At 44.6% G+C, this 25035-nt stretch overlaps 1 protein-coding gene across 12 annotated transcripts in view; it reads right to left on the bottom strand.

Annotated features, from left to right (window-relative positions):
• The window catches only part of rap1gapa (RAP1 GTPase activating protein a), a 73823-nt gene that overhangs the window by 26353 nt on the left and 22435 nt on the right, over positions 1-25035 (bottom strand). For 9 of the 12 annotated variants that reach the window (XM_081706853.1, XM_081706852.1, XM_035522508.2 and 6 more), the window contains 2 exons: positions 14205-14240; positions 1338-1431 (listed from right to left, as the gene is read on the bottom strand). Coding sequence is in view for 9 of the 12 variants with exons in the window: in XM_035522508.2 (XP_035378401.1) it covers positions 1338-1431; positions 14205-14240 (130 nt within the window). In the remaining 3 variants the exon portion in view is untranslated. Of the gene's footprint in view, positions 1-1337; positions 1432-12917; positions 13468-14204; positions 14241-19225; positions 19338-25035 lie in introns of those variants that run through there. The other 3 variants (XM_081706854.1, XM_035522509.2, XM_081706850.1) reach the window with 3 other exon arrangements.

Genomic DNA, 25035 nt, shown 5'->3' with positions numbered 1-25035 from the left:
TGGGCTAGCCAGCCGAAGCCGAGGCAGAGGAATAAATGAGATGCTTCCCTCGGGTTGAGAGTGACAGCAGCTCTCAGGCAGTGTGAACCATGGAAAGGAGGAATGCTTACATTTACACCAGGCATCCAGGCCTGAACTGGAAAGAAAGCAAGACTCTCAAATCCTCTTTGGTAGGAGCTATTTGGTTCTGCAACTGTAGTGTCACACATAGAGCTACAAAAGCTGTCCGGTAGGAATAGCGACACCCAGCACCGTTGTCTAAATTCAACAAAGGTGATTTAGAGCCTAAAGCAAAAAATGGAATTATACAAAATCTTGACATTCTCGCTCTCGTTCTCTCTCTCTCTCTCGCTCTCTCTCTCTACTTCACATATAGTCACATTACCACCAATACAAGCTCTGTTGTTTTGTGAAAACCTATTACAGGTCCCTGGCATTACCCATATTCTCTCTTTTTCATTTTCATGAACTTAGAGTATGAGGTCTGTCTGAGACTACACACTGATATTACACTCTCATATCGCAATATCACAATTATCACAATATCACAATGTTAAAATTCAGGTCCCCAGATCTCCTAGAGTTAGCTTAACTACCAGACATATGCAGACATAGGAAATACATGCTGATAAAAAGCTTTGAGACAGGATTTGACAGGTGTCTTTGTATTTTGCTGACAAATATACCCAGGGATTCATAATGGTTTTCAGTGGTGAAAGGTTATATTAAAAAGGTTTATTAAACACAGATAATATTAAATAAATCAATAAAGTCTCTACCGCATTTGTACAAATAGAACATGTATGATTGAACAGATTTTTTGAATGTTACACATTGTTCTAACCTATATTAAATATATTCTATTTGCTATTTCCTCATTTGAACACACATAGATTTAACATAACTATAATAATATGAGAGCTGAATCCCCTGAGCTTGGGGTTATTGGCCAGCGCTCAGTGTGAAAACATGTTTTTTTTTCCATTATTCTGACAAGCTTTTTTCGTTTATGGCATGGATATTGTGACTGGGAAAAAGATCAGACTAAGTCCGACACTTCTTAATTAAAATCCTCTGCCATTTAATTAAATCACTCTCTTTTAATTGTATGGTGTGTCAGCCGTCCATAATAATAACCAATGTACAAAACAAAACAAAAGTCATCTTGTTATAACCAATCCGAAGGTAAAGCCACCCTTGTGGGATTGCTGATGATATCTGCTGGATGGGAGTTAAGCAATTTATCAGGCAACAGTTAGCCAGCAGGAGTGGTTAAGGAAGGGGTGAGAGGTGGAGCGCTGGTGGGCATGGGAGATGTGGTGGAGGCGTGGCAGTACCTTGAGGAAGGCGGGGCCAGTGTGGGGCAGATGAGTCTGGTACAGCGGGGCTTCTAGAACGCTAGAGATGCGCGGCTCTCCTCCATCCTGTTTCCTGTGGGCAGACACAGAGACGGATGCAGGGCTGTTCAGTGCCACCCCGCCAGTGCACACCTGCAGGGACATCACTCACAGAGTGTGAGGTATTGGGAGAGGAGGTATTATCAATGTGGCAGTCCAAGGGGGGGGGGGGGGGGGGGGTTGACATTTGTACTGGTACGCACAGCTGTGTGGGAAGCACCTCCCAACAGCCTCTGCGCTTTGATTAACAGGTTCCTGTGTCAGGCATGGGCCCTTAGGCACAGAGGGAGGGATGAACAATATATGTCTGCTAGGAGGGAGGTGAGTAATTCAATTCTATTCTTTTTTTTAACTTTTTGATATCAGGCTCTAATTAGATTTACCATTATTCTGTAGACTGAGAAAAAAAGAGCTGTATTATATTGCAGTCTAAACACAATGCAGGGCTATTGGGGTCGAGGTGAATTTTGACCTTTAGTAATCTGACCTTAAAAACGTGCACTGAGACTGTCACATAATAACATAATCCCACTGATACATAAAACCAGTCATATACAGCCAAAGCAGCTGGGCTGCTAGCCATGCTCAGATATACGTCTCCTCCAACACAACGGGAAGGAAAAGCACTTTCAAGTCTTGCTCAAAGGGATGCAGCCACAGCTGGAGCCCATCCTGGAGTACAGACATGCTCAAATCCGTGCCCTTGGAAGAACGCTTCTCCTGGCCATTCAAATGTAATTTAAATAGATAACACCCTTCACCCTATGTTCAGTACCGAAAGGAAATACTTTTCAAGATCCAACCTAAACAAATGCGATTTGGAACATTATCTTCATGCAGAAGGCTCAGGAGGCAAACTCCAAATCTGGCTAAGAGAGGGGACGTCATGGTTCAGACGTGCCCCGGTAACGTCAATCTCACATAAGAGACTGAGCGGAGACCGTTGGGGCCGGAGGGTAAGGAGCTGCCGCATGCCGTCCTGTGCAGACTTCACAGAGCACGATCTGCTCGGCAACGCAAGACTCCGCCTCCAGAACGCTCATTAAGAACACAGGAGAGGCCACCCTCCAGCAGCCCCACTTCATCCACCTGCCTGATTAGACACTCTCTGTACGGCTCCACCCTAAAACACGCCATTCATCATGGGCTACCAATTCAGTGACTGTTCTGCACATACAAGCCTTTCGCCCTCGTGAATCTGCCAGCATGACTTTTGCAGTGGAAACAGCAGGCAGAGTGGACTTGTGTATGTTAACCTCCAAATACCCCCTGCAATCCATGAAGGGGACTTTTTTTTTTTTTTACAGCAATAACCTCTTTCTCCCTCTCTGGCCAGCCAGTCCAGTATCTGCTCATGTGAAGATTCACAGTGCTGGTGGACTTGGTTACATTTGCAGCACAGCCCTAGAACATAAGCCACGTGAGGCAGGGACTTTGCCTGCGCCGCACCCAAGAGCCAAAACCAGCCGGAAAACAAGCTGCCATTACCCTTGTGCCAGTATTACAGCATTCCTCAGTAATGCGGTGGGTTTCAGTCCACGCTGCTAGCTGCCAAAATGGCCCATCCCCCGTTTACTACCCGCTTATCTTCTCCTACGCTACTAACCACATCTACTATCCACTGATCTTCTCCTATCCTAATCACGTTTATTAACCACCGATCTTCTCCTACACTACGAACCACATTTATTAATCCCTAATCTTCTCCTACACTACTAACCATGCTTACTAACCACCAATGTTCTCCTACAATACCAACCACATTTACTAACCACTGAGTTCAATACAAAGTTTAATACAAAGCAAGTAACTTGTCAGTCAATGTGTTGTACCTTGATATACTGTCCCAGAGCAGCAGTGCATTTAAACTTGCACCCATTTTCTGCTTCCCTGCACCCAGACAGCACCCTGTCACGGGAAGCAGGAAAGCGTCACTGTATCACACAGTCCAAAGGCAATCTAATTAGCGACCAATGACATCAGCTGCTCCTCACCCTATAGGCTGGGGACGGCCTTCTCCCATGTTTTATGGCTTTGAATAATGGGCCTTCCAGCCTTTAGTGTTATCACCACATTCATCTGGCTTAAAATCTCCCACATATCAAGTGAGCCTTGCAATAGAGGCACTGAATGGATGACACATCTGTGCACGTGCTCCTATAGAGAGAAAGGCGTGGAAGACTGACAGTTTAGAGGCCCATGTGACAGTGATCTGCATTGAGGAGCAACTAAGAGCTGAGCATGTGCTATTCATTAACACACTTCAGTGCCATTAAGAGAGTCAAACTTGTTTTGCAAAGTATAAATTACATGAAAAATTAAAGCTGTAGATATTGGCCGTCCCCTCTCCTATGTCAAATGAACTGAGGACAGGCACATATAATGAGCACTCAGCACAGTAAACAGGTGTTAGTAGATGAGACATTCCCCTCATGGTTTACATTTCAGCATCTGCCAATTAACTTAGACACATTCACACAGAAAATTCACCTAATATGTAATAAGTATACTCCAAGTACTCATTCTTTAGTGAGTATAATTTGACTATTTTGAGTACCATCTAAATTATACAAATCAAAATGAACATATTGAATAATATGCCCAATACTAGTAACTGCATATGACCAAATTTGCTTCAAATTTAAATTATATAAAAATATACACTGTGGTCCACACAGTGAAATATCCTTTCCATCAAGCTGGTGATTTAAACAGCCGGTGTTTTCACAAGGTTACAGATGGCTTCTACATTATTGTTACTTTTTAATTTAATCTTCAAACAAGGTTAAGATTTTGTTTGATTGTTTTATGTAACAAATGGACATTTTGAAAATCAGTTTGAAAAATACTAGTCTAAAGTAAATGACTGGGGCTTGACTAAACAGCCCCAACTTTCCTTCTCTCCTGGGAAGGCAGTGTGCATACTAAAGTGCACTACCACACACAGGGATGGTGTCCTAAAGTGCACTACCACACACAGGGATGGTGTCCTAAAGTCCCTCAGACTGGCTGCAGCATGGTGAACCCACAAAGCTCTCCAGACGTTGCACCTGTAATTATTGTTCAAGTAACAGCTTCTATGAACATGGGAATGAGTTATTCCCCTTTCGCTTAGTAAGTGCAAGAGAACTGTGCTGCAGTGTATAGATTCTAATAAGACCCTCCTTCCTCTGAGCAGAAAAGCTTCGCATACAGAACATACACAAGAGTTTAGCAGTTCAGATGCAAGTAAATGAGACATTAAAAGTTTCACACAGCAGAATGACAATGGGGCGAGGCAGTGAGTCATCTAGAATGTCTCCTCCTCTGGAGAGAGATCTTATTTAGCTCCAGCTTATAAGCATATCCCTCTCTGTCACACATGGCAAACTTTCTGGCAGTGCACTTAGTGGAGACAGAAGAGCATAGCTGGAGGCGTTATAGACCCTTTATAGACACAATGCCTCTCGCCACTAAAACATATCTATAGATCTTGGTCCAAACAAAATTAATAGCAATTATCGTGGGTCATCAGCTATGCACTTAATTACAGCACGAACAGAACCTTGTTATCATTCAAAGACCAGTCCCACTTTCTCCGTGTGGAGAGAAGCAGATCTCCTGCTTTGGAAAATCTACCAGCTATCTTCTGTATAGGTGTGTGTTTGTGTGTGTGTGTGTGTGTGGTTGTGTGCGTGAATGGAGTGGAGATATAAAAACAGATAACCCTGAATTGAACTGAACTGTGCGAAGTCACTGAGAACATCCCAGGGTTAGGTGTGTGATGTGGTCACACATTACGCTGCAGATAAGCAGCATACAAGTATTCGCATGCATGCGTGTGTGTTCCTCACCCTCTCTCGTTACACCCTGCAGAAGCAGGCTGTAACACAGTGGACCTGAGTGATAAGTGTGTTTCCAGCGGTGGGTGGGCTGGGTGCGCGGGTTCTGAGCACCAGTCCGAGTACTGCCCTCTACTCATCCTGCTGTGTCACCCCAGCATTGCACAGTTACCCAAAACGCTGTACACCTGCCTGACACTACACGTAGGGAACCGCACGGAACCGGAGTTACTCACCGCGGAGACGTAGTGCGGCTGGAGGGTTCAGCACGCGTCACGCTTTCCCACAGTGCGGGAGGTACTGATGCTGTCGAACGGCACTCAGCTCTCTCCTCTCTACTCCCTGCAGCTCTCCGCTCTGACACACACCTGCTACGCACTCATCCTCCCGTCACTACGCCTCCCTCCTGCTTCCGCTCCCAGCCCCTCCTCCAGCCTTGCCTCCCTCTCTCCCGCTTTCCCTGACAGCCTGCCCCTCCTCCGTTCAGAGTGCTGCCCAGAGCGGAGGGCTGCTGCCCAGCCGAGCCACTGGATGGAATCATATTTGCATTCATTATGCGCAGCCTTAATTAAACCCATCTCCCAATCAGGGACTGCTGCAAACCAAACTGCACAGGAAAACTATGACCCCATTCAAAAATGTATAAATTAATACATACATACATAAATAAACTCTAAACTTCTAACAATCTCTTCATTACTCCAAATATAGCTCTTCATCTTCCAGACATCCATGGGGCTACACTACAACCTCCATACAGAGGTTTAAGGAGATTCCAATAATTTGCTTAAGATGAATGTGAAATCATGGAAACCACGCTGCCATTCCATTAAAAACAAGGACCATTTACCCAGTAATTAAGTCGAGGCTGTCCCAACACAGCATGGGAAACATTTTAAATGATTTTAAATACAACCACTATGTTACATATCACCTGTTTAGGAACAAAGGGATACCTAGGTCAACAAGGTGCATGAGACATTTTGGCTTGCAAATCACGCCCTGCCCCTCGAGCACACACCAAGGACTGAAAGTGGAAAAAGCCCACGTAACCACCGATGGTCCTTTGATGGCAAAACACAGCAGCGTATGTGATCTAGGTAGAGCTGGGTATGGCATATTCACAGATAACATAAGATTACTGGGTAAACTCCAGACCAAGTGAGAGACAGGCTGTATTACTGTTGTCACTATTAAGATGATGACTAATATCCAACTTTTACTAATATTCTAACTCAGAAATAAAGATTCAGTGTAAGAAAGGTATCCCCAGTGTCAACTATTAAGGTGTTTGTTTGTGTCCAACTAGGCTGGAATGAATTCAGTACTGTAGGTTTTGATTCAGCATTGGGAATTTTGCTGTACTGAAAGGCATGCGCAGACAATGGAGATGTGAGATTAGTTTTGGCTGAGAAATTTAAGAGGTGATGCAGCTGTTGGACCGAGAACAGAAATACTTCTAGCATCTATGTCTCTTTGTATTTTTCTCTAGAGGATGGCTAAATACAGTTCATAGAACTTAGCCAAGTTCAGTTGTTTTCTGTTGTAGAAAAAAGCACCCGAACAGTAGACCTTAACAACTCACCTATGTGAATTCCTTTTTGACATGCTAAAACAACTTTATCCCATGGAGCTGTCCTCTGGAACACTCCTCTCTGACAACAAAAATGCATTACTTTCTCAGTTAATGCCATCCTTAAATGATACCCAAGTCTTTTCCAACTGGATAGAACAGGCTCACAAATCTGCACCCAGAGAAAATGTGTCATCTCGAGTTGAGTGTCATCTTTCTCACTAGCCAGAAGGACAGGAAGATAATTTTGGAGAGTGTCCGGTCTTTCACGCCCTGCATGCCAACACGGACCTGTTTTTTTTTTGATGGAAGACGTAAGGGAAGAACAGTCCAGTAACTCTGCCATTTCTCTGAAAGGAAGACAGTGACAGAGACTACACAAGGCCCAAAGGCCAAAGCGGAAAGGTCTAGAGCACAGCCTCAGAGAAGAAGCTGTTTTTCTTTCCTTCGCAAAACAGTCACAAAGACGGCCACAAAATCGAGCAGCTCTGCCCTGAGCTCACACAACCAAGCAGAGATGCATGCAGCTCTGTCAGGTGTCCTTTTGCTTTGAAGGTTCTGTTGTAAGAGGCAAGGGTGTGGAAATGACAGCCTAAACACATTTCCTTCCTTTTCCCACCTGCCCTTTGACTGGCGTGGTTGTAAATCAAACTGGTTGTTCACCGCGCAACAGTGAGGCATTGCTCATAACCCATCCCCCATCTTCGGCAGTTCCAGGTGTATCGTGAGATTCAAATTGTACATCTGTCTGGTTCAGAATATATGAATAATATTGTGACAAGCTGTCAACGGCACCGGCTGTTGATGAGGCTTCCTTCCGGTCTGTGAGTGCTAAATCACAACAGTGGAACAGCTCGGTGTATTTGGACATACAACCCTAACATCCTGCATTTTCCGTCTCTCTTTATATCCTCGTCACATGACTTCAGTCAGTCCTCCCTGCTGACCCTCTGCACTCCGTATGGAGTCATGCTTAAACCAGCCAGCTGGATCAGGGTGAAAGCTAACCCGGCCGACCTTTCCCCCGGCAAAGACGGATGCCTGACTTGGCGCCTCGCTGCGTGCCGTGGCGGCTCGTCGTCTGCCTTGTGCTCCGCTAAAAAACGCACTGTAACTGGGGGTGGTGTGAGCAGGCAGTAACCCCAGCACCACCAGGCCCCGAGAGACAAGACGCAGCTCTAAGTGTGGGCAGGGTGCTCCACCTGCAAGGCGCTCAGGTGCCGCCAAGCTGCTCGTACGCTTAATTACCTCCAATTACTGACTTTCCCTCAGCTGAGCAGCAAGAACACATCAGTCCAGCAGTGCATCTCGCTGGGCATCAGGCATGCATCGCCCTGCTACAGGTAATCAGTCCACTGTCAGGAGAAGAACAGTTTAAGAAAGAAAGATTACAATGCAAGTTCCGCACTATTTGTGAGGAGAAAGGACTCAGTTCACATAATTAAAGGGTGAGAACAGATATGCTTCTAAATGTTCCTCCTCATTTCTATGCTTCAAAGCAGAGGGCAGGGGCAGAAGGGGGTCTCCTGCAGGGAGACCTCCAGTGAGAACCAGTCCAAAGCAACACTTACTGTGCGGGTGGAGCCGGAATTCATCTCTCCCCCAGTTTGAGCTGGCCACCCACGCTCAGAAGGAGAGAGCGCAAACGGCCCACCCCAGAGAAGAGAGAGAGAAGGTGCAGATAGACGGGTAGGAATCATGTATTGCATGTCCCCTGCTGAACCGGGTTTCCCGTCAGCTGCAAAATAACACGCTTATCTGCAATTCCTTCAGCTCCGTCTGCATCTATAAAAGGTACCATTTTATCTGTGCTTTGAAATGATCATTTTTGCCAACCATAGGCAGAGGAATGTTCCATCTTTGACCCAGTTTAGTGCTGCGATCCTAGTCCGGTCATATCAGATGGTTACACTCTCTGCTAACAAAAGCTGATTTCACACTGAATCACAGCTGCGCTCTGAGTGGTCCTCTAAGGCACGTGTTTGTGTTAGTCAAATGTCCATAGAAAAAGCTGCTTGCTCCTTCCCCACAGTCAGACCCAGTGGGACATGCAGAAGCACTTTAGGCCATAAAGGTGTTCAGATGAGCTTCATATTGACCATTCTCCAAAGCAGTGGTCTGGATCAAAAGTGGTGGTTAAGGCCGATTGATTGCTTTGTTTGGGTGGAAGGTCTCTGCTCACTGCGCCCCACCCCTACCCCCGGGCTGCTATCATTCACTCTCTGCCACAGATCACAACCATTCCTGTTCTAAGCTATCTCTGCATGAGCATGGATGCATGTCCACAGTAAACAGAGGCCTGCTCTCTGAAATCTGCAGTATATAAGTGTGTAAATTCTCACACACACACACACACACACACACACACACAGAAGCAATACACCCCACCCCCACCCCCCGTTGGTCATATGTCAAGCCAGAAATGATGGATGCTGTACATTAAGCCCATCATATAAAGCCACTCTGTCCTCTGTCGAGTGCTGCATGCACACCTCTCTCCTCATCAGAGCTAAAAAAACACCGCCAGCTTTGGCCACTTGAAAGAGAAACCTTCAACGCTGAATTCTACAGTTCAATAAGAGAGATTTGGTGAGATATTTAAATGGTTTTTAAGCATACATTTTAAAAATAAAAAACAAAATGAAAAAACACGATGTTGGAGAGAGCCATGCTTAGATAAATGTCTGACACTGTGTTCTGTCATTGTAAAACAATGATTCATTTTCAATACTTTACAATACTGCTACAAAATACTGTGTCCCCATTACAAACACAGCACTCAGTCCATGACAAAATTGGACACTTAACAATTACAGTGTACAGGAGAGTGTGAGAGTTACGCAATTTCTAATGCCTCCCTCTCCACATGACGTCGTTATTTTCCAGCATGCATTAAGAAATGCAGACGCTCATCCTGAAGGAAGTGAAATCTGGCTTGCCACACAACTGTCAGCCTCCAGCCCCAGTCCCAGGCTTGACTTGTTGCTTTGAGCATCCTTGCTTTGCTGCATGTGCTTTTGGCTGTGAGTGATTGAGATAGCTTCAGGCTTGGATGTCAAGTATCAGGGAGTTAGGCTTGTCACTTTAGTGCTATATTTAGTCAAACATCTGCATGCAGGAGACACATACAGACAGACTGGGCTGATTAAGTGTGACAGTTCTCTACCAGCAGAATGAAGCTAGACACACATATTACCCCCCCTCCCGATACACGCACACACACACAAGCAAACATGTCACAACATATTAATGGTCTTGGAGGACATATGTATTGGCATGTCAAAGCTCAAGCTTGCCTGTGTAGGTTTTAAGGCCATTTTTATCTGTATCTTCAGCCCCAGAGTGCCATATGCTGTATTCTTAAATTACCACAGTACCATTATGCATATTAATGGGTCCTTACTACCTCTTCTTAAACATCTCTGGAGTGATGAGTGGTATTTCTGAAAAGGTATGAGTCATGTGATATTTTCTTTCTGAGAATCACATGTGATTTCTGAGAACATTTTCACCTGCTAACTTCGATTTCTATTACGTCCATAAATTATTTGGGCATAATTACTTCTTAGAGAGCCTATGCGTCGGATGCATCGACCTCGTTTGCCACTACAGGTCACATGGTTTCAGGCATCCATATATATTCAAAACTCAAGAACGCATTTTCAGTAAGACCAATCAGGGCATGTCTGAAAGAACAGAAGATGGCAGATGTAGACATTTTGGCTTGAAAATGGTGTGTGTGTGTGTGTGTGTGTGTGTGTGTGTGTGTGTGTGTGTGCGGTGTGTGTGTGTGTGTGTGAGTGAGAGAGAGAGAGAGTGTTGCCACCAGTGAACATCTCTCACCTCACCTGGCCCTGTCAGACTCCACTGCCTCCCCAAATGGCCATCTGGGACAACAGCTCTACTCCTTAATGGCTCACTCTGTCTTTTTTTAGAATGTCCTCCATTCATTCCCGGTCTAGTTTAGGGACTTGAACTTTAATAAGCACGTGTACTTTAGCTCACTTGGCCAGCACTGCAAACTAGTAGCCACCTCAAGGTCGTGGGTTTGATACCCAAGGAGCACTGTACTGTCCTACTTATAAATATATATGTTCATTTCTCTGGTTCACTTGTGTCTGCCAAGTGCTGGCCTAAGAATTTTCTCTTGCCACAAGGACACTGAATTTCAATATTATCAGCCCCCTCCAACACTACTGTTCCTCTTGGGATGCACCTGTTTGCTGTTTAGAGCACTGTACTGAAAATGCAGAGACTTTCCACCAGAACACTGTTATTGAACCTGTTATTATCTATGAACAGCTCAAGAGTAAATAGCTAAAGTCATATTTGCTATTATCATGTCCCCAAAAAAGGTGATTTCCAAAATAATGAAACACAGAAGCAAGCATGTGTCTACTCAGAGGAGCCAGTTAGTATCACATTTGGTATTGGTATCTGTTTTTCAAATGAAAATGTTAACACAACCAGTGTCATCTAAGAATGACTACTCAACGTTTCTTCAACGTGTTCTGTACCAAATGTCTGCAGATGTCGCTTATTTCTTTATCTAAAAAAAGAGTTTTAATAAATAACTAAAAGAAACAATGGTGCACTTCAAAGAATCTGTGATGAGCCAGATTCGTTTTAGGTGGTAATGAATGAGCAGCCTTACCCCTGGCGATCCCAGCAGAGCGTGTTTGGTAGTGCTCCAAGTTGCTGAATCAAAGCAGCAAACGCCTCTTTGATGTCAAAGAAGCAATAAAGCCACAGTAGAGACACTTCAAACATCACTTCCGAATGTCACGATGGCCTTTTCATAGGCACAGGCTGGTTCAAAGATTAATGAAGGATGCCCTCCTCAACCCCAACCCTGAACCCAACCCCAACCCCACCAAAAAAACACTGAGTAAATGGAAAAAGTACGGAGTGTTTTTACGAGTGAGTTACAAGAACAACACTTTCTACATGGCTCCGCAAGTCCTCCTTTGGGACCAGGCTAGACGGAGAGTGGGCCCAGCAGCCATGCTGTCGGCTAAGTGCTTCTGGATTTAGCGCTGGCTCTGGTATTAGGAGGGGGTGGCTCCCAAGCTTCTGCCTAGAGTACGGCACGGTTCAGACTAATGGCTGTCTGTCACATATAAGCCAGTCTCTGTCCAGCAGTGCCTGCAGGACTTCCTTCATTAAATGGCTCTCACTTGGTGTCTGAATACCATACTGCGATAAAGCTTTACATAGTGAACCATGAAATGAAACAAAGACAAGGAGACAAATGTACTTCAGCTAAAGTTATTAAAACGTTTTTGACAAATGAATAAATATTTGCTGCTAAAAGACATGCAGTGTAGAAAGACCTTCCATAATACTGAATTTAAAATGAACAAAGAAACAGAATTCACAGTACTATACAATTTGTTCCTACTGCTGCCAACAAAGAAAATGCTATGTTTTATTCTTTGTTGTGAGGGACTACATTATCTAGGCCCCTCAATAAATTCTCACCCTGAGAATTTATTGTCTTTATGATGAATAGGCCCCATAGTGCCCCAACACACATCAGTTTAGCACCTGGACAACCACAGTCAATATTCAAAGTCAAATATCGCAAACTGGTTTTAAAGTCATCCCTCACGTTGATAGATGGTAAAGTAGTTCTTATGTTTCAGTTATTCATTTTGAGTAGTCACAGCATAAAACGTCTTTGGTCAGATGTGACAAAGTGAATCTCAGCGGCTGAAAACGGTAGATGTGCAATGCAGACGTGTGCAATGCAGAGAGCTAAGAAAATATTAATATGCGTAGTTCAGCCTAGAGACCTATAAAAAGAAAAAGCAAGAAGGAAATACATCGATTTCCACTGCATGCACGCAACTGCACCAGTGTTCCATCATTACAGAAATCTAAAGCTCACATGTTTCCCCTGTGCCCGTACTGCTTTGTGATGTTAAGTAAGGGGCCTTCGTTAACAGACTTGAGCAGAATTGATTTCATATCATGCTGTTGCATGCATTCTCTGTAAGCCCAATCCACACATAATTACAACCAGACAAACAGCAGAAATGTGCCCAGCACACAAGGAAGAAATATGTTTCTTTGATCGAATTTAAGCCTAGCAAATCTGAACTGCCACACTGCTGCAGGACTCACCAGATCTTCTTTGGCTTCCCGAATCTGAACGGAGAGCAAGGCATGTCGGACTCTCTGATGTCAGGCCTTCAGAGTGCGACCTGTTAATTGAAGCTTTGTTTTGGAGTTCCACAACTACTTGTGTTGTCCACTAAAGAGGTCTATGTCCAATACCCGGGCAGTCGCGAGGCACTGCTCCACGCTGGCAAGCTAAGGATGGCTCGCTGACGCCCCCTGTGCCAGGCGTGAGCTTAATGTCCTTCGGAATTATTCTCAGAAGGGAAAGTGCATGCCTCCTTGTACCTTCTCCCACCACAAGAGCAAAAGAGTGCCCTCCGTTCTAGCACGACAGGATTGTTCTGGGTCCTATCCTTCGTCATCCTTCATCACTTAACGATTGGGGTCTTCTGTCTCTCACTTCACACATATTCTAAGCAAGCCGCCACACTCTCACACCAACAGCACTTTCTGCGGGTTGTAATAAAGAAGCTAATGACAAAAATGTGGTCAATGCTGCCCCTCCCCCCAGAGGACAGCAGTAAATCCCGAGCTGGGCAGCGCCCCCTGTCTCCTCCCTGGAGCAGCAGCCCAAGTGTGATGCGGTGGGCGGGCTCCCCTCCAGGATGGCAGGGGAGAGGGGAGGAAGGAGGGAGGGGCACTGCTGTTTCCCTCTCAGGAAACCCAAGAGAGCCTGTGAGACCCCTTCCAGCATGGGACGATCCTGCAGCCAACCTGCTCCTGGACATGCTGTTGTATGCTACTTGCTAGCACAGGAACGCATGCACTCACACTCACATACTCAGACGCACGCACACGCGCACACTTTCCCCTGGCTGGCTGTGTCGCTGCTGTGCCTCAGCCAGTCCAGCCTGCTGGCACAGCAGCGTTGTCAGCCGTTACTGTGGCAACAGGACAGCGGGTCTGTTGCATCCGCGTCCTCTTGGCGCAGGACGGCTCTCTGACTTCCTCTGATGCTTCTGAGGTCCTGCCAGGGTCGGACAGGCAGGTGGCCATGCCAACTAGCTCAGCATATATCAGTGCTGCCTTCACAATACTGGCAAATGAACTGGGAGGTTAACAAATGAGCAGGGCAGTGGAACAGGGACTGATACTGACATCCACTAGTCCCTAACAGTACCTCATTATACGTTTATGGTATAAAAATGCATTTTTTTTTTGTGTTATTTGAACTAGATAAGACTGGTTAATTAATTAAAATAGCTGCACAACCTTTGGATAATACATGAGTGTATAGATATGTTTGATAACAATAGAAGAAAAATTCATAGCAAATGTATGTATACTCACCATAAGCTTCTAGCTTTAGAGAATGTCTTGTCAACTCTGAAAAGACAATGAAAAGGTAAGTTAAAGACAGCATATTTACTGTTCTTTCCCAACTGCCACATTGCCACATCAGTTAGCTGCCAAAATAAATAAAAAGTGTGGAAAAAACTAGTCTGAAATCTAAGTACATCTGAAGTGCTTTAACAGAAGTGCAGGATCTGTCGAGTATCTGTCAGATGTCAGATGAATGGCCCTGGGGAGGACTTACAGGTGGTCTGTGAAGCAATATGGGAATATTGTGTATAAAGCACGGGGAGTAGATCTAGTGGGCTCTGCCTGTCAGCACTGACCACTGGTCGGCCCACTCCCTTGGCCCCTGAGCTGGAGGCGGGTTTCCACGGCATCCATTTTGATTGCCGAAAAGAGTAGCTGGAATTCCCCTACTGCCCCCCCGCCCCCAATCCAGAGAGAGAGAGAAATGCACACCAGCTCCCACTGGCCTCTATTTTGATAGGTGGCTCAGTGGTTAAGGTACTTGACTCGTAATTGGACAGTTGCTGGTTCAAGCCCCACCGCTGCCAAGCTGCCACTGTCGGGGACCCTGAGCAAGGCCCTTAGCCCTCAGTTGCTCAAGTTGTACTCAGTCATAATTGTAAGTTGCTTTGTATAAAAGTGTCAGCTAAATGCCATAAATATAAATGTACACAGTCCACCACAGATTGGTCTGTGATGCTTCTGGCAACAGGGTAGGAGATGGGTATCACTGGTTACATACCAGGTCATTAAAAAAGCAGGATGGTTAAGAATTCATTTTTCTGCCTCGGTGCATGCAGATGAGTGTAATATGCATCTATATCAATATTTCATGATTTCAAACGTTCCAATTCACAAGCTGACAAATTCTACTTGGAACAATTTGTTACATAAACCTTTTAATAGCACAAACACCTCACATAATGCAGAGTGTGTACATACTGAACAGATTATGACATTGTAAAAAAAACAAACAAACCCAAAAAACATTTTCTCCCATATGCCAAACTTGCCAAGCATGTATGAAACTAGCTGCTTCCATCAAATCCTTCATTCACACCAGCAGATGGCACTGTGTCCACTGAGTTGAGTTCTAAGCACTGAGCTGTAAAAGTTAAGCTTTGAAAGATGAACTGTCATCAAACATGCCAAAAGGGAAACAGTTTCCATGCTGGATAACTACTGTCATGCTGGATAACTACTTTTTTAATTGTCCAAACCACAACAAACTTAGATACTCAGATACATAAACATTTATTTGTTAAATGGTTATTAAGTGACCATTGAGTTTTGATTGGATGGTTTAAGCCTAATCCTATGATCACTAAAGGAGGAAATGTGTCTCTTTGTACTTTAGAGGAGACACAGGCATGGCAGCACCAAAGAAAACTCTTAATATATTTTCTTTCTAATGTGGCATATTCAACAAAATTATAATTGAGCTGATTTGGCAAATATAGAAAAGATTTGACTGGTCTTACACAGTCTTATTTGAAAAGGGTTTGTCCTGAGGTGCAGTTCTCCAATCCGACTTCAACACCTGCAGTGCTAGTCTAGAAAACACCCAACTGCTCCTTATGCTTCTTTCTGTGAGTAAATGACAAAGCACTTCTGTAGGCCTGGCTGGATATGCCAAATTCCATAAATGGACATGGAAATGGAAATGGATGGAGGTACACAAGGCTGTCTGCCTCATGGTCCAAAAAAGTCCCCAGGTGTTTGACACTCATCCCCCTCCTGCTGTTAAACAGCGTCTCTTCAAGTCCACGCGTGTACGGTATTTCATTTTAGGCACACTGTGCCCAGTCTGCAGATGAGTGGGTGATGGTGGGGGGGTGCTGCTTTGGGAATCTAGTTCACGTCCTCATATTTCCAGGAATTTGTCTGTCCTGGATTAGGCTGCATATTCTCTGGATTCGCCCACCGTTGTCAGGCGGTAGCACTGGTATTCCTGTTCTCAAGCCGGAAATAGACGAAAGATTTATGCGGGTCCGCACAAATAAAGCCTTAGATTATAATTAGTGGCTGCGCATGCAATATTAATGTGTATGAGGAGTGAGAACTATTGTGTGTTGTATTTTTGCTGCTAATGACTGAATGGTAATTTGTAAATTCCACAGGTACTGCCACTTTAGATACTTATATACTGCATATATTGCAGTAAGTGAAGAGGTTGGCACTGTAAAATCTACCTTTCGCTATCAACAGCATGTAGAACGAAAGGAAGAACATTAGAGAACACACCTGCTGATGGTCCTCTGGTGGATCTCTGTTTTCCGTCTGACACAGCACAACACTAACCTTTCTACTGGCACTTAAACGCCAGCAGAGCGTCTCACCTTTCAACAAAATATACAGTTCTAAGAATATACAGCCTTTCGTTTAGCTATTTGAATATTTATAATGCGTTCTCTCTTCAAGTCTACACATGTTGGTGACTACTGAAATAGAGGACACCCATCAAGGGCCACAGCCCAGTAGGAAGGCAGCAAATACGAATGCACTGAATGAATCCACCATTTCAAAATGCAGCGGCCCCTTCAGGAGTGCATGAACAGCTGATAACATGTAGTCCTCTGGTGTCCGTTAACCTTCAGGCCCGGCCATTTCGGACAAACAATATGTCTAGTCACAAAACACTTAGCTCAAGGGAGAGTGTCTCTCCGCTGCCCAGTTCTTCTTCACTCAGACGGTTTTGAAAATAGAGTGCATGTTTGGTTTTCATCGACTACGCTGCTCAAATGGTTCGCTTGTTTTCGTCTTATTGTTTCTTCCCCAAAGCTTCCTTCAGCTAAAGCCATTTAAAAGACTTATGGTTCAGTTAAGAAAACAGGGACTGTGAGTTTAAGCAATTTATATGCTGTTAAAGTAGGTCCCTGATTGTTTATAAAGAAAACAATGGAACATTAGAGAACAGAGCAGCTGTAATTAACCGCTGCTGTCTGTAGAACAATATTGCCTGATGCAGTCACTGTAGGCAGGGTGACCCAGCACTTATTTTTTACACTATGACCAAAAGCTGCTTTTAAAACCACTCATCAGCTCTCTGCTGTGTTCTTTTCTTGGAGAATGCCATTGCAGAGTTTTCGTGTGCACGGCTCTTCACTGTCATGCTACAGGGACCTGTGTCCTCTGTTCTGTGTGAAGGAGTCATCTATACAGGTTTAGATGGTGAGAAGATAGTGACCCGGTGTAGACTGCTGGCACATACTGTCGCGCCGTGCTTGTTATGCGCGGCAGCTTGTCCACAGCGCAAAGGCAAAGTCGCTGTCGTTCAAACGCGTCAGCATGTTCCACAGAACGCGTCGCAGCACGATGCATCGAGACAATGAAGCATCAAGCATGAACAACACCAAAGGCATGGAAGAGAAGGTCCCGTTTCATAGTGTCAAGGAGGCCTGTGTAACATCTTATTGCACGAGGCTGCACTTACAGCATGCATTTTGTACGACTCTTGACATGACAGCATATCCATGTGAATGGTGGGAGTTATTGCACTTTATTCAAGTGGAGCCCAGTATCTGGGTGTTAGCAGGCCTCAAGCATGTTGCAAGCATAAGAATTTCCCAATTATACATCACAGTCTCACCTCCTCTCCAAGTGTAATGACACAGGCAAGCAAAAAGCCAGAGTTCCAACCAAAACTCTATAGAATCTTACTGTTATTGTTCTCTTATGTTCTTATTGTGAAGTAAGGTTAAGGGATATGCAATCTGACACATCATTTACCTTTTTGAAAACAAACTTTTAAATCTATGTGTACAGAATGTTCAGTCATTAATCACTGTGCTAATGTCCCCATTTGTCGAGTTACCTACCATATATCCGTGTTCACCTGTTAAAGCGGGACAAAAACCCTGAATTAATGGTACACCGGTTAATAACATAGCTATACATGTATATACTGTGAATAAACAAATACACAAAAATATTCTACCACATACTCTCTATACATTCTTGACTGGCACCTCTAAAATGCTGTAAATCTTGTACTGTACTGAGTTGTACTGTATCAGGGTGGGCTTTATGTCAGGTGTGTGAGTGTTTACTGGGTTTGACAAAGGCTTAGCTGACTCTGAAGGGGCCCGAGCATGGGAGGGGTCCTCTTCCCCTACGGCTTCTTCCATAAAACCACCTGGGTTTGTTCCTCTAAAGCATCACTCCAGGCGCTGGGCCAGTGTGCTCAGTGTTGACTGTGCTAGCTCAAGCCTTATTCTACTGGGTCGAGCGCCGTGCCTGTCTGAGGCATTATCAGCACAGGCTTCTGAGCACTGTAGTAGGAGGACATGTTTCCATGACTCCGGCCGGATTAAGAGCTCCTCGGGTAGAAGCCCGTGGGGCAGGTGCACGTTAAGCACAATCCCAGAGCATGTAGACACACTTCAGGATCCACACTCAGCCCCGAGCACCCTGGTCCCTGAGCACAGAGAAGCCGTTTGATTAATAATTTATAGATATTTTCTAAGAGCACCTGTCATGATTGGCCACCCTCCTAGCGTCCATGCCTCCATGGCTTCCCTGTCTCATGTCTTTGTTGGTTTACTTCCTTGTGGTGGTTCCGTAGTTTTGTTTTCTCTGGCCCTCATGAGTTGCACCTGTGTCATGTTTAGTGTTCTTTAGACCATGAGTTTGAGCCCTGTGTTAGTTTAGTCTGGTTGCTGATCATTGTGAATCAAAGCCTTGTGCTATTCCTCGTCACCCTGTGTGAGTCTTAGTCTGTGCTAAAGCCTGTTAGTGCTTGCCTTTGTTCATTTCCAAGATTCATGGTTTCACTGTCTGTTTGTTATTTCTAGGCTTAGTTATTTGTTCTTTTCATTTCTTGTGTTTTTGTAATAGTCTGCTTCCCCCTTTTCATTGTGTTTTGTTTTGTTTAGTTTAATCATGTGTTCTGGGACTCTACATGTTGGTAATCTGACCCTGGACTGTTACTACGACTACGACTACGACTCTGGATTTGCCCCTAAAAAATCTCGCCCTTCTCTGCACGTGTTCACCTCTTAAATGCTCACCGTTACAGAATAATCAGCCTACTAAGGATGCAGCGAGAGAGCGACACTCTGGTATGTGGTTGTTCCGCTGGGACGAAACTCCGGTTGTTTCAACACAGTTTGAGTCCATCACGTCTCAGCGTCACCAAGACGGAGAAATCAAATCCCCTGGCGCTGCGGGTACACGGGCATCTCCTCGTTCCTGGAAAAAAAACCAGGATCCTGTGTATTATGCTGACGACGAGACCCCAGGTAAGTCCCGTGAGCCTGCCTGTCTTGACCATCGTTGCGGGGGGAGCGGCCCGCAGCACAAGACGTGAGTAGGCGGAGTGAATTCTTGGCATGGCACTCGGTGTACTTTCAGGCGTAACTGAACTTCCTATAGCTCGCATGAGCCTTGGAAGCTGCCGACTGGGTTCCCTTGTCAGTGTGTTCCTCCAGGGTCACCCCACCTGTACCAGTGGCTGTCCTGCAAGCCACCCTGCCACACTTCCTGTTCCCGGCATGAAGGACTCCGCCCAGCCCGATCCAGTTCCTTTTCCCAGCATAGTGGATGCCACTCAGCCTGTCCACACGCCCCCGGGCATCCCGGACCCGTCCGGACCCCCCGGACCCGTCACCGGTCACCTCCACGCCCTCAGATCTGCCTCCTGGCTCACAGGCTTCACGTTCCCTGTGCGTTCCGCCCTGTCTGCGTCTCCTGTCTCCGCAGCCCCGTGGTTCCCATCCGTCCTGCCCTGGCCTGCGTCTCCTGTTCCAGTGGGGCCTCCTGCGTCTCCACTGTTGCCTGCTACTACTGCCCCGCTGTTTTTGCTTTCTTCTACACCTGCTTTTGTTTTTGCCCCTGTTGGGTTGTCCGTTCTGTGCGTGTTCCAGTTCCTGTGTCTCCCTTTGTTTCTGTCCCGGTGCCCATCCGCGTGTCCGTTCCTTTGTCCCTGGCCTGGTCTGTGTTTTGTTTTTTTTTTCCTTGTCCTTTTGTGCCTCCAGTCCTCCCTCCTTGTATATCCACTTTTGCTGCGTCTCCTCGTCCTCCCTCCCGGCCCTTCGTCTTCTGTTTGTTGTTTTGTTCCTGCTTCCGCGTCTGGTCCTGGTTCTTGTGCTGTTCTGCCTGCTCCTGTTCCCCCGGTTTCTGTGTCGGCTTCCACGTCTGTTCCCTTGTCTGCTCCTGTTGAGTTTCTGTGTCTTCTGTCTCTTCTGCTTCTCTGTCTTTGGTTCTTTTGTCTGCCTGTGTCCTTCCTGCTCCTGTTTCTGCTCCTTGTCTTGCCAGTTCTGTTCCTGTCTTCTCCTAGTCCTGATTTTGGTCTGATTTGTTTTTGGTTGTGTGCTTTGTTTTTGCACGCCTCGGTGCTGCACGCTTTGGGGTGGGGTGAGGTGGTATTGTTATGATTGGCCACCCTCCTAGCGTCCATGCCTCCATGGCTTGCCTGTCTCATGTCTTTGTTGGTTTACTTCCTTGTGGTGGTTCCTTAGTTTTGTTTTCTCTGGCCCTCATGAGTTGCACCTGTGTCATGTTTAGTGTTCTTTAGACCATGAGTTTGAGCCCTGTGTTAGTTTAGTCTGGTTGCTGATCATTGTGAATCAAAGCCTTGTGCTATTCCTCGTCACCCTGTGTGAGTCTTAGTCTGTGCTAAAGCCTGTTAGTCCTTGCCTTTGTTCATTTCCAAGCTTCATGGTTTCACTGTCTGTTTGTTATTTCTAGGCTTAGTTATTTGGTTCTTATCATTTCTTGTGTTTTTGTAATAGTCTGCTTCCCCCTTTTCATCGTGTTTTGTTTCGTTTAGTTTAATCATGTATTCTCGGACTCTACATGTTGGTAATCTGACCCTGGACTGTTACTACGACTACGACTCTTTGGTTTCCCCCTTAATAAATCTAGCTCTTCTCCGCACACGCGTCCGCCTCCTTACCATTTACATTACATTTACATTTACGGCATTTATCAGACGCTTTTATCCAGAGCGACTTACCAAAGTGCTTTGCCATTTACTGACAGAACATATCGAAGTACAGTATAGTAGGTTAGAATTAAACATACCAATGAACTAGAATACTGTAGAATACAGGGATGAATGCTGATACCTAGAAGTGCAATCTCTCTTAAAAACAGGTCTATCTTAAACAATGATAAGTGCTATAAACAATAAGTGCTAGAGTTTGTTAAAAAACAAACAGTGCCCTACAATAAGTACCAAATTAGTCAGTCAATAAGGGAGCAGTGTCAGTTGTCCTTTAAATATTCTGCAAACAGATGGGTCTTCAGTCTGCATTTGAAGACTGCAAGGGACTCTGCTGTCAGGACAGTAAGCTGGAGTTCATTCCACCATCTTGGAGCCAGGACAGAAAATAGTCTCAATGCTTGTCGTCCATGAGACCTGAAGCATGGCATGTCAAGCCGAGCCGTACATGAGGTTCGAAGTACTCGAGGTACGGATCAGGCTTTGACCATTTTTACCGCTCAACGTTACAGCACCATTGCGTTTGAACTTTCATATCACACTGATGTACTTAATGGATGTTCCCAGCTCATTCCCAAGAACGTCTGCTATATAAAATTATAAAACTACCACAGCCTAAAACTTCCCCTCTCCAAATCTCTGCTATCAGTCTAGATCACATACTGCATAGCCATTAGTGCTCAAAACTGGCCTCAGTCTGGGACTTGCACAAGGCCCGAGCAGTGGTGTGCAGTCTGTGCAGAACCCTTAACCTGGCTTATGTGGGCCTGTGGAGTAGGCATTAGTGTCTAATTAATGGATTCACTGGAAAGGGAGTGGCCAACCTGATCCTCTCTGCTGGCCTTAATTAAATGCATTAAGTAGTGAGCTTCATTGCCACTCAGGGGAAAGCAGCTAAGGATTTGGATTTGTCATCTTGGGGTCTATAGAGAAGGAGATTATGGGAGAAGTCAGGCATATTGTATTGAGGTAGTATGAAATGCACTCGGACTCCTGATTCTCAGTTCTTGTTCCTGATTTTTAGGTTTTAGTCCTGATTTCCACAGTTTTGGTTCTTGATAGTAACACTTTTGGCTCTTGGGTTTCCCCACAGTGGTGGAGAACCCAACAAAAGAGTACCTGAGAACATCTTTATCAGTGCATCTATTTTATTGCAGAAATATACTACCTACTTTTTATAGCATTTCAAATGTATTTTATAGATTCAAATTATATTGAATTGTGTTTAAATTTATTAAATATTTTCAAGAAGAATATTAGTGTTTCCTGACAATTGCTGGGGCTTATTTGTTTTGTTTTAATGCCTTTATTGCTTTTCTAAAAATTATTTTTGTAATTGTTTTTTTTTCCACATAAAATTACTTACATGTTTGTCACAGGCATAGTATGAAACTCTCAAGACCCAACAAAAATGTGCCAAAAAAATATCACCATTCTTTCTTTAGTCAGTGTTTCTCTATGTGAACCAGATATACTAGTTTTTGTGAATGTATGCTATGTAGCTAATCCACACAGTCTAAAACAGTGAAAGGCATATCAGATGGGTCTTACATTAGACAAGGGATCGTGTAAACCAAAAGGAACATACTTTACATATCCCCATAGCAAACAGGTTTTCTAATCTCTGCAAGATATGTTCAGTGTAGAAGCCTCAAATGGCTAGTTTGGAAATCCTGAACCAAATAAATAAATATGACTCAAACTGAAAGAGGTTAGCAGGATACTGTAATTAAGATAAAGAACAGTCTTGTATTAGCAGAATGGGTCATAATTGGAATATTACATACACATGCTCCATACCTTTTTTTTTTTTTAAGATATTGATAAAACATAACATGTGGTATTTGTATCCTTCTCTGATGAGCTCCATTTTTGTTAGTAATGAACTTTACATCATTGTTTACTTTACACCATCTAAAATTAATCAAGATCACATCACAGGCCAGTAGTTCATAATTTAAAACTAGAGGAACAAATAAAATCAGAGAACAACTCCACCCCTTTGCGAAAGAGAAATGTAAGTGCATAGCTATAGAGTGAGGGATGTGCCGAGTGTACAACCATCTTGCAAGCAGGAGGACTTTCATTCAGACTTTCTGGGTCACGATACGCCCCGTGTCCTGAGAGCACACATTGTCAGCGTGCGCTGAATGCAGCCACTGAGTGAGGAGGCTGGGTGGAGGGTGAATGCACATACTGATGCCTCTGTACAGTAGACACAGTGGGCCACACTATACCAACACAAGTGCTCCACATACAGCGCTCCCAGCCTAGATCCCGGAGCCATGGCATCCAGTGGAAGGGCTGGAAAGGTCATGCCAGCTATTACGTCTGACTGTCGCACAGGCAGAGTGGGCCGCGTTCATGTCTGACCCCCACGCTGCCAACGCCTGACGCTATGGAGATGAGTCATGTGATGGCATGAGTGACCCAGAGACCCTGTTCCACCTGTCGTGTCACACAAAAAAGCAACAATGAACAATGTTGCGTCCGCTGCGGTGACACTGACCTGATGTGTCTGATTTCATTTTTAGAATAACTGAAATGTGGCTGTCACACTGCGGGTGAGTTAGTGGCTACGGGAGCCCTGCGGGGCTAAAAGTTGCGCTTTTTCAACAGCTGCATATCAGAAATAATCAGCGTTCTCTGACTCCTGCATAACACTGACTTATACCCTGCTGTCTGTAACTAGACACCGATGCTGGACAGTTTTTAAATTCTGTTTCTCCAGCACAGGAGAAATTATTAAAAATCAAATGCAGACTATTATCTTTAAATAAAGGGTATTTCCACCGGTATTTTTATATATAGCCCCTCCCATTTCAGGAGAGCATAGGTAAGTAGCCACATTAACAGTCTAAAAAGGCTGTCATGTTTAGTACTTGGTGAACATCTTCTGCCTGAAGTCTGTTCCATACACTGTCTGGATGTCATCTCCGGTCTTGCTACATCAGGTCATAATGTCGGCATTCTTTAGTTACTGCTTGCTCAGCCTCAGTCTTGTGCCCAGAGCACTTTAATCTCCTAGTCATCGCTGCATTTCAAATCCAGCATGCTGGAGTAAAGACTTAAGACTGCAAAAAATGATGTCACTATCCAGTTTCTTACAGACTGCACCTCATGATGACATCACCTCTAGAAGAGTTTGGGAATGTTACTATGGCTGCGCGTCTGAGTTCTGAAAACGGACCCAGTTTTTGTGCAGCCAGGGGTACTGTTCCTTGAGCTGCTATTCTGACACAGGGGTATATGTGCATTCTTTGAAAAGCTTCACAGTGCACACACACACTGCTTTTCCAAAACCTTTTATTATTCGAACTAAACTGCAAAGAAAAATATTTACTGCACCCCTCATCTTTTCATCATGTTCGCTTAGCACAAAAAGATAAACTAAACCTTTGGGTAAAGAAATAACTCTACTGAACAGTGAGCTAAGAGTAGCACTACTTCACTCTATATCAAAACCAGTCTCCTAAAACTAAGAAAGTACAAAGAAAAACCCAGAATATCTAACAAAATCCAAAAATCTCTACGCAAATCCTGCTCCCCATTAAGGTGATTCATATGACTGACAAATCAACAAAGAGGAGAATATTCAACAAGGATTTAGCAAGCATTTCCAGAGTAAAAACCAGTCCTGCGTTCATGTAACTGTGACTTATTTGGCAGCCTTTCCATTTTTGCCACTGATCTAAATAGTAACATTTGAAATGCACAAATAATAAAACTGCTGACTTCTAAGAATGAGCGACTGCTCTCATTTTTTGTTTTTTCCCACATGACTGTTCCTGAGGCAGTCTTTTTACAGCTGCCATTGTGAGAGTCCCAACAGAAACAAGCTCAGTATTAGTTAACTAGTCAACTAATGCCCAGGTC

The sequence above is a fragment of the Electrophorus electricus genome, chromosome 24 (genome assembly GCF_041902795.1).
Source record: "Electrophorus electricus isolate QZ-2024a chromosome 24, ASM4190279v1, whole genome shotgun sequence".
Lineage (NCBI taxonomy): Eukaryota > Metazoa > Chordata > Actinopteri > Gymnotiformes > Gymnotidae > Electrophorus > Electrophorus electricus.
Note: the sequence above shows the minus strand (reverse complement) of the source record. Positions and strands in the feature narration are given on the sequence as shown.